This window comes from Alligator mississippiensis, chromosome 15 (assembly GCF_030867095.1).
Source record: "Alligator mississippiensis isolate rAllMis1 chromosome 15, rAllMis1, whole genome shotgun sequence".
Lineage (NCBI taxonomy): Eukaryota > Metazoa > Chordata > Crocodylia > Alligatoridae > Alligator > Alligator mississippiensis.
In genome coordinates, this window is record NC_081838.1 from 9207487 (window position 1) to 9222303 (window position 14817).

The 14817-nt window shown below is 65.5% G+C and overlaps 2 protein-coding genes across 2 annotated transcripts; both read right to left on the bottom strand.

The window, feature by feature from the left end:
- Positions 1-1036: 1036 nt before the first annotated feature.
- Positions 1037-3286, bottom strand: MFSD5 (major facilitator superfamily domain containing 5). Its single transcript, XM_006278648.4, has one exon. The coding sequence runs from the start codon at positions 2882-2884 to the stop codon at positions 1526-1528; it is 1359 nt and encodes a 452-aa protein (XP_006278710.3). The 5' UTR covers positions 2885-3286; the 3' UTR covers positions 1037-1525.
- Positions 3287-3869: 583 nt separating this feature from the next.
- On the bottom strand, positions 3870-13835 carry LOC102574174 (nuclear receptor subfamily 1 group D member 1). Its single transcript, XM_059717967.1, has 8 exons — positions 13555-13835; positions 8514-8771; positions 8022-8110; positions 7565-7709; positions 6901-7379; positions 6326-6511; positions 5628-5838; positions 3870-5241 (listed from the first exon to the last, which is right to left on the bottom strand). The coding sequence occupies exons 1-8, from the start codon at positions 13691-13693 to the stop codon at positions 5045-5047; spliced, it is 1704 nt and encodes a 567-aa protein (XP_059573950.1). The 5' UTR covers positions 13694-13835; the 3' UTR covers positions 3870-5044.
- Positions 13836-14817: the final 982 nt, after the last annotated feature.

A 14817-nucleotide genomic window follows, 5' to 3' on the forward strand; every position in this document is an offset into this window, starting at 1 on the left:
CCCACTGCCGCTACTATATAGATCAAGCACCAAAATGTCTCCTGTGTTGGCTTAACCCTAATGAGACGTATCTGGGGGTTGGGGGAAGCAGGACCGGGGCAGGGACATGGCAGCATTTTGTCAGCAAGGACAACTGAGTTGGAGGTACTGGGGAGGAGGCTGGAAGCCTGGGGAGGCCCTCTCCAGCTGACAGCCAACAACCACCATCCTGTGCTGGAGGCTTGGTATGAAGGCAGTTGCAGCTGCCATAGCAGGAGCCAAGGTCCAGGCCAGGGGGCTGTGAATGGACTGGGAGTCCAGACCCAGGGGAGGTAGAGCCTGAGCAGACCAAGGCAGCCACAAACAGAAGCCCTGGGCATGTGCCAGGTCCATGAGTCCAAGGTTTAACCTAAGAGTAAAGGAGTTGCTGAGCTGCAGCAAACTGGATGGAGTCCACATTGTAGCGCGGCGCGTGCAAGGACAACAGCAGCAGCTGCCTACTGAGGAGCAGGGAAGGCCCCTGAGCTGTGAGCTGGTGAAAGCACTCCCACGCACCCCCTGCAGCTGGAGAGGACCCAGGACAGGGATTGGCAGCCAGTGCTTCCCCAGGAAAACAGAAGGAAAAGAGTGGGAAAGAGGGAAGGAGAAAACCTGGGAAGAGGATGGGGGAGGAGGGTGAGACCAGACACACTTCTGGGCAATGACCTGCTGGGTGGTCCCAGGCCTCAGCCTCTCCAACAGCCCCTGCCTCTAGGAGACGTACATGAGGTTGCGAGTACACCAGGTTCCCCAGTCCATACTGGGCTGCCTGCCCCTGCCCCCTCCAGCAGTTGCATGCCCAATCACCCTGGGATGGCCTCCAGCACCACAGCTCCTCTGAGCATGGGGAGAAGCCAGGGCAGCACTGCAAGGTGTCCTGCAAGAACCGCTCAGCCTCTGCCACCTTTGCCTCCCCACGCTCTGCAGACGCAGCAACGTGGGGCTGGTTCTTTCTTGCTTGGATCCTGACCCGTCCACAGCCCGAGCCCAGAAAGAAACCTCGCGGGCTCAAAAACCATTCTGTGGAAGCAGTTTTATTTTTCTTAAAAAATAATAACCAGAGTGGAGGGGGACCCTTGGCTTCTGCAGTGACAGGGGGTCAATACTTTAATACACAGACAATCCCCCTGCCGGCAAATGCTGGGAACCAGGTGGCTGGGCCCTGCCACCAGTGTGTTGCCTGCCACAGGCAGGCCCTTCCCCAGCACCACTGACATTGGCAGCTTGAGAAAAGAGGTAGAGGAGGGGAAGGAGAGAATTGGGAGCACTGGGGGCAAGAGGAGAACCCAGGGGTGCCGCACCACGTCAGGACAGCAAGTTCCCCAAAAGAGTCAGAATACATGAGTCCAATGCTGCAGCCCAGGCCTCAGAGCTCATTTCTCCTCAGCAGCCCAGTATCCTACAGAGCCCTGCCCTCTACAGGAGGATCACAGGCATCCCACTGCCCTCTGGGACCATGCTAGCTGGCAAGGGTTGTTCTGTCATGCCAGGTGGCTGCAACCCCTGCTCAGAGCTCTGGGGATGACGGCTCTGTGTGTCCCTGCAAAGGCGGCACCTGCAGCTCAGCGTTGTTCCGCACCACGGTGAAAAGGCTGACGACAGCCAGCAGTGCCATGACCATCATGACGGAGCAGATGGTGAACATGTTCCGGGTGCCCGTCTTGTAGTCACTGTCGTGCAGGATGAGCATGCCCAGGCAGGCCAGCAGGTTCAAGGGCACCCGGAACCAGTTCAGGACACCCGCTTGGTCCTTTTCGGGGATCACCTTCCGGCGGAGGAAGCCCATGGCCGGGAAGTAGAGCCCACAGGAGAGCTCGATAAGCAGGAAGGCTAGGAAGGACTCAGAGGGATTCTCCTGCCCTGGGTTGGTGGAGAACGTCAGCATGAAGAGGGAGAAGAAGACCATGAGGACGGAGAGGGAGAGGATGTGCATGGGCTGTAGGTGGTACCGCTTGGAGGTGGCGATGCGGTACAGTGACGAGCCCACCATGCTGGCAGCCATGAAGCTGGAGAAGACGATGCCCAGCGGAGGCCCATGGGGGTCCAGCACAGGTGTCCAGAGGAAGATGAAGATGTAGATGACGCTTTCGAACAAGGCCTGGATGATGCCCAGCAGCAGGACGCGCCGGTCCGAGAGGAGGCACTTCAGGCCGTCCGTGCAGGTCTTGGAAAGTGCCCGCTTCTTACCGTAGTTCTCCTCCCAGTTCTTCATGGCGAAGATGCCGACCAGCGCAAGGAAAGGGATGGACACCATGAAGGGCGCCACCGGGCCCAGCCCCGCCCACTCGGCAAAGAGGTTGGCCGCCACACCGGCCCCGACGGCGATGACGTTGTTCCAGAAGGCGGCTCTGGCGAAGGTGGCGGGGATCCACTCAGCAGGGAAGTCGTGCCGCTCCAAGTGCTCGTGGACGTACCACGCCTCGAAGGCGGAGAACAGCAGGGCCGTGGACAGGCCGCCCAGGATCCTCCCCACCACCAGCACGAAGTAATCCCATGACAGCTTGGTGAGGCAGCAGATGGAGTAGGTCAGGGAGAAGAGGATGCAGGATTTCTTGCGGCCCAGCCAGTCCACCAGGGAGGTGGAGACCAGCCCAAACAGGACGCTAGAGGCAAAGCCACACACGTAGATGATGGCGATCTGCCCCTCCAGGAAGTGGTAGTGCTGGTACAGCTTGTAGAGGTAGGGGCCCTGCAGCCAGTCGGCTGCCAGCGCCAGGAAGTACACCTGGTAGTAGTCCAGCTGGAAGCGCAGGAAGGCTGGGTTGGTGCAGGCGCTGCCCGTGAGCCTGGAGCGGCAAGCGGAGAACTCCAAGCCCAGGCATATCGCCAGCAGGACCACGAAGGCCACGTACGCCGTGAAGAACATGGTGCCTCAGAGCATCCTGCGCTGCCCGGGCTCTGCTCCGCGGCTCCTGGGGCCAGAGAGGGACACGCTGCCAGACGGGTGGGGGACTCGGGACAGCCAGCTGCGCGGCCCTGTCCGAAGGCTTCACCTCAGGCCCGTCCCCAGGAACCACTGGGGCCGCCGGGACACGGGCTCTGGCTCGGCCCCGGCTCCTCACCTCCCGCCCGGGACACTCGGGCTGCCGGCGTCGCGGCCCCGCGCCCGCCCCCACTTCCGCTTCCGCGTTGCCTCTCCTGGGCGCCGCCATGTTGGGCGGTGTCACGTGATTAACCCGCCCGCTTCCGCGTTGCCTCTCAGGGCACGTGATCCTCCATTTCCGCGTTCCCTCGCCCGGGCGCCATCACGTGATCCTCACTTCCATGCTGCCTCTTGTGGGCGGTGTCACGTGATGCTCCCCATTTCTGCGTTGCCTCTCCTGGGCGCCGCCATGTTGGGCGGTGTCATGTGACCCATGCCCCCCCCACGCTGTGACCTTTTACCTTTGTCACTTTTGACTCCCACTTTTCCTCTATGCCCCCCCTTGGCTGTCATTAAGAAAAGACCCACTGCCCCCCCCATGCCATCTTTGCATTGCTATGGCAACCGGCATCCCTGCAGGGGGAGCATGACCCTGGCATGAGCCGAGTGTGGCCGTGGGCAAGCGTGGCCCTGGCATGGGCGCAGCACAGCAATGGTGTGGGCACAGGGCAGCGTGGGCACAGCCGAGGAGCGCCGCAGGGCAGCCGTCAGCGGGGGCCACGAGCCACGGCGCAGCTCCCACGGTGTGGCACTCCCAGACCCGGCAGGGCAGGTGGCCCGGCCCACTCCCGGCTCCTGCGTTGGACCGGCTTCTACCCAGCTCCCCTGGCTCCTGACGCTGGGGGCTCAGGGTGCAGGATTACACCCCCCCATCAACCCTGCCCCGGTCCCAGGACAGCCACGCCTGGGCCACGCTGCCACGCTCAGCTCTGTTTTCCTTCAGTTTATTGCACTTTGATATTCGAGAAAAAATAAACGCTCTCTGTCCACGGCGTCCGGCCGCCCCCGGCCCGACTCCGAGGGGGCGGGGGAGGATTCGCTGTGCATCATTCCTCATAAAAGTGCAAAGTTTGGGGGCTTTTTTCTTCCGACGACCGAACAAAGCAGCAGCAGCAGTTCCACGCTCCTGCAGAGAGCACCCCCCACTCGCGCCATGCATGGGGTGGGCTGGGCGTATCTGTCCCCCCCCTATCCCCGCACCGACCTGATATGTATGGGGATGTGATGGGGGGCAGGCATTGCCCTGTGCTTGGACCCCAGCCCAGTGACTGCCCCCCGCCCGGAAGGGGAATCGAGTCTAGTGGTTAGAGGAACAGGAGGTCAGGGAGACCGGGAAGAGTTGGAGGCAAATCTCCTGTGTTCAATGTGGGCCACACAGCTTCTTCAGCAGGGAAGAGTCCATCTTCAGAAAGCCCCGTGGCCCAAGGTGGGACCTGCGTGGGCAAAGGGAGGGCCCCAGGGAGGTCAGCCAGCAAGCTGCCCCCCCTCGGAGAACCAGGACCCCTCCCCACAGGCTGCTGAGCCCCCTGCGAGCCACAGAGACGCGGGCTCAGCTGTGCCGGGCATCAGTGGAAGCCCTGTTTTTGCTTGAGATGTTAAAAAATCCAAGACCAAACACAGCAGGTGGGGGGGAACAGGGAGATGGGAGTGAAGGAGCTGTGGGACAGCCTCTTGGCATGGCTCTTCCCCACAGCTGGAAGCAAATGCAGCCCCCAGGACCCCTGCAGGAGCGAGCCTGGGCTGGGAAGGGGCGGGGAGGGGAGACATGGGGGAACACAGCATGCAGCTGGGGGGCATCTGTCCCCTGGGACCTACTTGGCATGTACAACGCAGGCAGGCTGGATATATACAGGCGCGAGCCTCGGGGCAATAGAGAGGCTTGCACATGCACGTTTGCACGTGCTGCCAGAGGAAAGTAGGGCATATGTACAGTGCCGTGCACAGTGTGCCACGGCGGGGATCAGTCCAGGCCACCATGCCGGGCGGTGGGGCCCGGCTGGGGCTTGAGGCAAGCAGAGCCTGGCTCCACGGGGCTTGCCCAGCAGCACCGGCCACCCCCTTCCCTCCGCCCAGTCCGCGAGCGACGTTGGCTCCAGCTCTGGCTCAGGGGTCGATGCGGAAGGCGAGGAGCTTCTCCGAGTGCTGGTTGTTGAGGGTCCGCAGGTCAGGCAGGCGCAGCAGCAGCTTGGGGAAGAGGGTGGAGTCGTCGGGGTGCTTCTTGGTGACCAGCGTCCGCAGCGCCCGGATCAGGGTCTCCTGCAGGATCTCCACAGCCTCCACGTCTGAGATGCCCGAGCGGTCTGTGGAGCAGGCAGAGCTGCCTGGTAACACCCTGCCCGGTCCCAGGGGGATCCCCTGAGCAAGGAGGCAGCCGTACGAGGTGTATGACACATGTGGCCTCTCCCAACACAGGGACCAAACTCTCCGGGGGAGGGAAGGGAGGAACAGGACTTATAATGCAGACCTGTGAAACCCCCGCCCCTCTCTCGCATGTCTGGAAGCCCCCAACCTTAGCTGGGCAATGCTTATTTGTGAAAGCCCTGGGACAAACCCCGCCCGGGCTGGAAGGGGCCAGGCTTTGGCTGCCCGGATACCCCCAGGCTGAGCTGTGACCTGTAACCAAGCCTTCTTCTTGCCCAGGGGTGGAGAGCAGGATCCCCCCACTCCCCCCGAAGCGCTCGCCCACCTGCGGAGACGAGCACGACGGCCATGAAGAGTGCCATCTCCTGGGCGTCGAGCCCCAGGGTGCCCAGCTTCTCGCTGAAGTCAAACATGGCATCGAGCAGGGCACCCATCCCCATGGCCCGAAGCCCGCCCAATGCGTGCGTCTCCCCACTCAGGAACGTCACCGCCTTCTCCTTGGGGTCGAAGAGCGCCGCAAAGCGCACCATCAGCACCTGCGGGGAACCCCGGTCAGTGTGCCCTGCCCTGCCCAGCCTGGCACAGTGCAGGGAGCGCCCCCGCGGGCAGCACTGGAGCTAAGCCACGTGGCCCCAGAAGTTCAGACGGCGGCTGGGAGCAGGCAGCAAGGCTTAGGAAACCCGTTTGCGCAGGGGGAGGTGAAGACACCCACAACACGAGGTATGGAGGAGTGCAAATACATACAGAACTGGACCCCTGCACACACATGCACATGAACATGCATGCACAGACATGCACATGCATGCACACAAACACATGTGCTTGCACACACAGAGAACAGGGCCAGATCCCTCCAGCATGGGGCAATGCATGCATACACACACATGTGCACACGCATGCACAAAGCAGGGCTGGCTCCCTCCAGCAGGGCAACATGCACACACACATGTGTGCGCGCACACAGAGCTGGATCCCCCCTGCAAGGGGCAGTGCATTAACACACACAAACACAGACACACACACCTGGAAGGTGCCGGCCTTGAGCAGCATGACCTGATCCTGCTGACAGAGACCCTGGAAGCCGGGGATGCTCTTGGCGAACTCCACCACCTCCTTGACAGCGGGCGTGAAGCAGCGTGAGAACTCCTCCCACGCCTGCTGCCGGCTGGTGCCCGGGCTGCAGCAGGGGCTGGCATTGAGTGGGCAGGCCTGGGCAGCATGGCGGGGCAGAGTCAGCTCCACCACACTGGGGTGCCTGGCTCCCAACCCCCCCAGGGTCCATCCTGCTCTGCCCAGCCCCCTGCCCCCCACGGTGACTGGTTTGTCCAGGGCTGCAGGGAGCTGCAGGGTTGTAGCTCCTGGGTTGTATTTCCAGCTCTGGGAGAGTGCTTGGGTCTAAGGAGGGTGGTCTGGGAGCCCAGACTCCTGGGCTCTATTCCCAGCTCTGACTCCAGTGCATGGCCCGGATGCCACTGCTGGCCTCTCTGTGCCTCATTTTCCCCCCAGATGCCCAGCTGTGCCTGCCCTACATCCCCCCGGGCAAGGGCCCTGTGCTGGGCTCCCCCATTCCTCCCAGCTGGGGCCAGCCCCGTACTTACGATGCCTCTGCTGGCTGCCCCCCGCCATGGGCAGGTACGCGGGGGGCTGCCCTCAGCGTAGCCGTACTCGAAGGCGGGGTAGCTCCCGGGGCTGGGCAGGTAGCCGGGCTGCTGGGCACCGTAGAGGTCGTGGCCATAGCGCTGGGAGGTGTTGTCGGGGTAGCTGGCGGGGTCGTACCCAGGGAGACGCAGGCTGGCAGGGTCGTGCTGCCCGTAGCCGTAGCCGGGCGAGAGGTCGGCGTAGCCAGGTGGGGGGCCAGGCCCGCCTGCCCGGTCCTGCCCGCTGCCGAAGATGTCGTGGTAGGCGCGGGAGATGGCGCCGATGGCCTCCTCCTCCTGGGCCACGGGGCTGGGTGGCGCCTCGCCCTCGGGCGCCAGCCCCGCGTCCAGGGGCGCCTCACCCAGGCTGCTCATGTAGCTCTGCATCTCATCCAGCAGGCGCTGCTTCTCCCGCTTGGGGATGCGCCCAAAGCGCACGGCTGTGGAGGGCATCGAGGATGAGTGGGGTGCAACAAGCCCCTGGCAGGGAAGGGTGCAGAGGGGGCCCCACAGGCGCCCAGGACAGCCCTGCAAGGCTGCGGTGGAGTGGGAGCTGCTTAACCCACCCCCCCAGACCCTCTCACCTCCCGTCCCAAAGTGCCCGGCCAGGCTGGGGGGTACTCACCGTCGCGGGACATGCCGACGGCCAGGCACTTCTTGAAGCGGCAGTGCTGGCAGCGGTTGCGGTTCATGCGCACAATGAGGCAGCTCTCGTTCTTCACGCACATCTTGTAGTGGATGTTCTGTTGGATGCTACGCCGGAAGAAGCCCTGCCGGCACCGGCACCGGGAGTCAGACCCAGCCGCCCGCACCCCAGCCCTTGGGGACCGCGCCATAGTGATGCCCTGCTGGTTGCTAGGAGGGTTTCCCAGCTCCATGGTGCCCCATCACTTGCTGGCCTGCCCCACAGGGGTGGGTTGTCTTGGAGACAACTCCATGGGGACACCCCGCTGGTTGGCATGGTGCCGCATCACCTGCTACCTCACCGCCCAGGGGTGGGATGCCCCAGAGACAACTCCATGGCGATGCCTGGGTGGTTGTTGGGGGCATCCTGTTGCCAGGGCCCCGCCAGCCCGCCTCACCTTGCAGCCCTCGCAAGCATGGACGCCGTAGTGGAAGCCGGAGGCGATGTCCCCGCAGACCTTGCAGAGCAGCACCATCCCGCCCGCCTCTGCCGGGAGGAGGGAAGCAGGGAGGGGTGAGCGCTGCCCGGACCCCGCACCCCCCACCCCACCTGGCTTGGGCCCCCCCCACCCCCTTGTCTGCTGCTCTCCGATGCTCCCCCAGCCCTTCCTATTGCTCTGGTCCATGGATGGCTGCAGGGCAGGGAGTGGGGGGAGAGGGCTGGGAGCCTGGATGCCTCCTGGGAGAGGAGTTGGGGCCACTGGTTGAAGCAGGGAAGAGGATGGGGGGCGGTTGCAGCATGGGGAACTGAGAGTCCTGCCCCCCACCTCCACCCAGCCTGCCTGTGCCTCAGTTTCCCCAGCTGGGGGCACATACTGGAGAAGGTGCCCAGACACCTGGGTTCCCCCTCCACCCTCCTGTGCCTCAGTTTCCCAGCCCAAAGCACTCACTGGGGAAGGTGCCAGGGGCTCCGCCCTGCTTGCCCACCCGGCTCTGGCTCTGGCTCTGGCTCTGGCTCTGGCTCTGGCCTGGGCCGGGGCAGCGGCCGCCGTCGGCGAAGGGGAAGGTGAGGCCGGGCGAGGCAGGGGAGATGCCCGGTGGTGGTGGCCCGAGCTCGGCCAGCGACAGCTCCTCCAGCGCTGCAGGCAGCACAGCTGGGCCCCCAGGTGGGCTGCGGGGGCCGGAGCCCGCGAACAGGATCACGCCACCTGCGGGACACGCGGGTCAGGAGCCACATGCGCGCGCTTGCACACCCACGCTTGCACATGCACGTTTGCACGTGCCGACGGAGAAAAGTAGGGCAGGGGGGCGGGGGGCAATGCGCTGAGTCTCTCTGCACAACGCCCCCCCGGTGCCCTGCACTCCTGACCTGCACCCCTGCCCCCATGTGCACCAGCACGCACGTGGGGGAGTGCGGCCCCGATCCGCACAGGCACGACCTGCCACATCCGCCCCCACAGCCGCCTCACGGGGGAGGCAGGAGCCGCAGGCAGGGCATGAACCCATTGCTCAGAGGAGCTGCAACCAGGTCAAGCAGCACATGTTGGGGCGGGGGGGCGGGGAGTGGGGTCTGAAGGTGAGGCATAGGGGCTGGGGAGATCATATGCAGTGGTGCCAAGGGCTGGCACCTGCCCTCCCCCCCAGTCCCCATTAACACGCTGGCACTGGGCTGCTTGCCAGCTGAACGTGCCCACGTGCCCTGCCCACACGTGCAGCTCAGCCCTGCCACCTGCCCCCCCCGGACCCTTTTGAATGGGGGGGGGTCCCTCTGGAGGCATCTGTGGCGACTGAGTCCTTCTCTCCTGGCTGTTTGCCTTCCAGCGGCCCCAGAGCAGATCGGGGCCAACTTGGGCAGCTCCCAAAGCAAAACCAAGACCCTGTGCCAGGAGCCTGTGGCTCCAGAGCTGGGAGAGCCAGGCAGAGAGAAGCCAGGTATCCTAAGCCCCTGCTGTCTGAGGCGCTTCTAGCTCCCAGCTCCCCCCACAACAGCCGGGGGGGCAGCACTGCAGGCCAAGAGAAATCCCCCGGAGAGGACAGGATGCAGCTCCGGAAGCAGCAGCGGCCCCGTGGACCTGGTGACCTGGATTCTCCCGACAAAGGCAGTCGCGGGCACGTGCCTGCTCCCTCCCGCCTGCCGCGGTGCCTAAACCTCCTGCTTCTCTCTGGGGTTGGGAGCGGTAGGGTGGGGATGCCCCCCACTCTGGTGCTTGCGCCTGTGCTCCTGCCCCCTCTCGGTCCTGCTGCCCCCACACAGCCGGCCTGGATGGCAGCCCCTGGGAGAAAAGGCGATGGAGCCAATTTTGGCTGTGGGGATGTCAGGAAGGAGGAAGCGACCTGGTCCCAGCTTGCAGCTGGCTCTGGGGCACAGCGTTGTGGTGGGGGCTGGGCCGGGCTAGGCCCTGCTCCAGCAGAAGCTGTAAAAACCAACGCTCTGCGCTGCACGTCTCTGAGCAGCGCTGCGGAGAAGCCGCCCGGTTTTCCACCCTGGGGCCGGTTCTGCCCAAATAGGATAGCACCCAGACAAGACCAGACCCCTGCTCTGCCCCCAGGCTGCGCGATCCCATTTCCAACCCCCAGCTGGGAGCTGGGGCTCTGAGTCCCTGACCCAGGGACTGGAGCAGCCCGGGGCCATGGGGCAGGGCTGGACCCACCTGCAGGGAACCAGGGAGCTACAGGCAGCTGCCCAGGGCAGCTGGAACTGCTGTGGGACCACAGCTCGAGGAGACCGGCCCACTCCACCAGCCACCTGGGCAGTGGCACGAGCTGGATAGGAGCAACTGGGAGATATCTGCAGGGTGGGGTAGAGGTTGCTGGGACAGGGCTGGAAGCATAGGGCTGGGATCCCTGCATAAGCTGCTGCTTTGTTCCACGCCAGAAGCAGCTGCACCTTGGCACTGGCTGGGTAGGCTCCATTTATGCAGCACTTACCATGCCCCCAGTTATCACACCAGCCCTCAGCCCACTGTGTCCAGCCCCCTCCGGCCCTTGGCCCGCTGCTTTCCCTGTCCCACAGCTGTGTCCCCCAGGGCCTGGCTTCCCTGGGCTCCACCCCGCTAGAGTCCTGGTTGCTGGCAGGCAGAGCTGGATCATGGAGGGCTGGGGTGATGGAGGGATGAGGTGGAGGGCCTCCTACCCCTGCCCTCCCCCAGGAGGGGGAGCAGCAGGGATCCATGCCCTGAGCAACCTCCATGTGGCAGGAGCCAGGCAGGCTCCAGCCCCGCTTGTTCCCTCTCCCCACTCCAACTTGCTGCCAGCCGGGAGCACAAGGAATCCCCTCTCCTTGCAGTGGGGGAATTGGATGCCAAAGGAGAGGGCAGGGGTCCCCTTACCCAGGTGGGACACGGCTCAGACCAAGAGCTCACTCCCAGGTCCTGCAGCCTTTGCAAAGTCCCAGCTCCGTCCCCCAGCCTCCCGCCTTGCCCCTGGGGGCTTCAATTGGAGTGAGTCTCCGGGGGACATCCCACAGGGAAACCGAGGCACTGCCAGGCCCCATGGCAGCAGACCTAGCCTGCCTCCGTCCTTCAGATGCTATGGCAGGCAGGGATCATGCAAGGCTTTCCCCACTCACCCCTGTAGGGACCCGCTGGCTGGTGGGGGGCTGCACCCACTCCCCTGGGGCAGGAGGGGCAGCCCTGCCCACTGCAGCAGCCAGGGGCATGTCCCCTCCAGCAGGGACCAGACCCCCGCAACGCTGCAGCCTCAGCGAGCCCCGGGCCCAGCCTCCCGGCACCTGCGCCCTGCAGCAGCCGGCGCAAATTAGGTCAATGTCACGGTGGCGCTGGGAGAGACAGAATGAGGTGACGCAGCCCAGGGAGGTGGGGGCCGTGTCAGGCCCAGGCCCCCCCTCCCTCTCACACGTGTACACATGCACGCCCGCCTCCCTGCACCCTCCGGGCCGGGAACAGGGGCAGCCCCGGCGCAAAGAGCAGGGAACAAAGGGGATGGATGCAGCAAGGCGGCGGAGAGCGAGCGGGCCATCTGCTTCCACCCATGCTTGGGGAGCGGGGTGGAAATCAAGCCAGCTGCCCCCTCCTCCCTCTCTCTCTCCTGGATTAGGGAACCGAGGTCCTGTTTCCAGTGTCTGCGGGCTGCATCTCAGCTACCCAGAGCTCCCCCCGCTCCACCCCTGGGAGCAGCATGCAACTCCAGGGCAAGAGAGAGGAGGAGAGAGTCAGTCCTGGGGATAGTGGGGAGGCAGAGGGCACAGGACCACACAAAACGGGGCCAGGGGGCACCTGGAGTCCATGCCCCCACATGGGGAAGCCGGTTTCCCTCTACCTGCCAACAGGAAAATAGGGGAGCCAGACCCAGGAGTCCGGGTGAGGACAGGGGGTCCCAGGGGGCAAGCCCGGATGCTGCTTACATGGGAACCCCCTTCTCCAGGCTGTGGCAGGAGCTGGGGTTGTTTGGGGTCACACCGGCGCTGCATCTCCAGCACCTGCTCTGAGATCTGCTCAGTCCCGCCTGTCACTGCAGCCTTGCAGGTCTCGGAGGCCCCTAAATCCCCTGGACACCTCTGAATCCCCCCCTGCCTTTGCCTTCAGCAGGCAGCATGGGCTGGATGTGCCAGAAGTGACTTCTCCCAGAACGCACAGGCGAGATAGCAGCCGCAGCTGGGCAGGGGCACCGCGATGTGTACACAGGCAGCCGCAGGGTCCCTGGGCCAGGTGAGCTGTCTGGGGTGGATGTGACCACCCGTGGCCCCCGGAGACTCGGTCCTCCTGAAATCTCTAGGGCTGCAGGGCCTGGATGGGGTAAAGCCCAGCACAGGCAGCAAGGACGTTTCGGGCTGTGCTCGGCACTGGAGGGGGTTGAATGACCAAGGTGTGGGGTGCCACTGGGATCCGCTGCCCCTGGGCTCGAGGCACGGGCTCCTGCCTCTGTGCCTGGGTCCTCCCTACTGTCAGCCACACACCTGGTCCCCCCAATCCCTGGGTTAAGTGTCAGGTTCAGGGTCACCCAGCCAGTCAGTGGCAGAGGTGGGAAGGGTTCCTGCTCCCAGCAGAGCTGCCTCCCCTGCCCACCCAGGACAGTCGGGCACAGCTCCCGCAGTGGGGTGGATCCTGGGGGCTGCAGCTGTCTCTTCAAGCTGCCCCGACCTAAGGTCATCGGAGCCCGGCCTGGGAGCTGGGCACTGCTAGAGCATAGCTGCACCACTCAGCATTGCACACTCATGCACACACACATACACATGCTTGCACGCATACGTACACACGCTCCAGGGCCTTTTCCGGGGCCCCTCAGCTGCCCCTAGTGCTCTGACCCGGGGAGGCCTTGGGCTCTTGCTGTGGGCACCCGCAGCAAGGGGTGCAGGGTCAAGGGCTGTGCCAGGACCGGGGGCAGAGCAGCAGCCCCCGCAGGGTCTTAAGCTGCAAGGGCGAAGAAGCCGGCCAGGGAGCGATGGCACACAGCAGGACCCTCGGCACGGGGGGGCTAGGCAAGGAGTGGATCCAGGGGGTGCAGGAGCAGGGTGGGTGGGAAGAGCCGCCATGCCAATACCATGCAGCCCCCCACCCCCGCGTCACGGTGACATCACAGCGGGCCCTGCGCTGCCGCGAGCAAGGACCACCCGGGCATGACATCACTCCAGGTGCACGGTGACATCACAAATCCGCCGCAAAACCCCGGCGGGACCTCGATGACATCCGCGAGATGCTGCGACCTCGCCACAACAGCGCCGAGGCTCTCCGGCGACAGGGTGTGACACACGTGACATCACAGCCCCCCGCATGATGTCACCAGGGGACAGAGGTCCACGAAGAGACCCCCCCCCCCCGCCGCTCCCCATACCTGGTGCAACACCAAGGCGTGATGTCCCGCTGTGACATCACCCCCATGACATCACTGTGACACCAGCTGCTCCCGCTTTCCCCGTGGCGGGGGCGACCGCGGAGCCCCCTCGCCCGCCCCCCGGCGCGGGGCTCGCTGCAGCACAATGCGGCTGCGGGGCGGGGGCCGCGCGGAGCCCCGCAGCCCCGGGCCGGCGCTTACCGGAGCCGCTGTCCATGCCGCGGCGGGCGCTGCAGGCGGACGTGCGCGGGGCGCGGGGCGCGGCGGGGCGCGGGGCGGCTGCGCCGGGCTCGTGTGCGGGCGGCATGTGACGCGGCCCGGCTGCCCCACTGACACACATCCCGGCCGGCACATGGCGGGGAGGAGCCGCGGGCGGGGCGCTGCGGGGCTGCGGTGCGGGGGCTGCTCCTTCCCCGGCGCTCCCGGGGCTGCCCCGGCGCTCCCGGGCTCTGCGGGGGGCAGATGGACGGGGTCCAGCTCCAGGCAGTGGGTGCCTGTGCCCGGCTGATTGAGTGGAGACAGGTGGCACTGCAGCAAGGAAGCTCGCAACATTGGTCTTGCAGCAAGGCACTGCTGGGGGGGGCAGGTCTGGGGGTCCCCGGTACTTACAGGTCACTTCCTGGCCCTCCGGGCTCCCAGGCGGCGGCAGGCGGGGCAGGACGGGGGGTGGCACGCGGGGCAGGGGGGAGGGCAGCAGCAGGGGGGCAAAGCCATGGGGCAGCAGCAGGGAGGGGGGCAGTAGGGGCAGGGCAGGTGGCAGCATTGAGGCGGGAAGCAGAGGGGGCAATAGCAGGACATGGGGCAGCAGGGGCCCCAAGGGCAGCAGGCAAGGGGGGCGCAGGGGCAGCAGGGGAATGGGGGGCCGCAGCAGGGCAGCCGGGCCCAGCACGCCAGCCCCATGGAGCCGGCGGCAGGCTGGCGACCCCAGTATTTATAGCCCAAAGCCGGCTGAGCCTGCGGACGCTGCTTAGCCCAGACGCCTGGGTTCCTACCACTGGACGGGGCGTTCCCTGGCCCGGCCTGCTACAGACCCCAGCCCGGGGTGCCCCATGCCATGGCAGGGCAGGCCACGACGCAGGACACCTGGGTTCTCGGCCTGGCTCTGGGGGGTCACGGCAGGGCGGCAGCCGGGAAAGCAGCGCCGCCCTCGTGTTGCACGATGGCCCTCGTGTCACATGACTGCCCTCGTGTCACATCACGGCCCCCGTGTCCCACAGCCGCCCCCGCCGGCCCCCGGGCCAGTGAGCAGATGGCGCGGGGGCTGCGAGCGGTCGGCGGGGCCTGGGCTCCAGCACGTTCCTCATGCTGCGCTCCGCTGGCGGCAGCTAAATATATCTGGGCCACGGCACGAATCTGGGTCAGGCGCGAAGGCGGGCGTTGCAGCACAGCCCAGGCACCTGCTCCGCCCCCGCAGCCGCCCTGGCAACAGGGGCAGCCGGGGTAGTGATGTGGGGGCACCTGCTC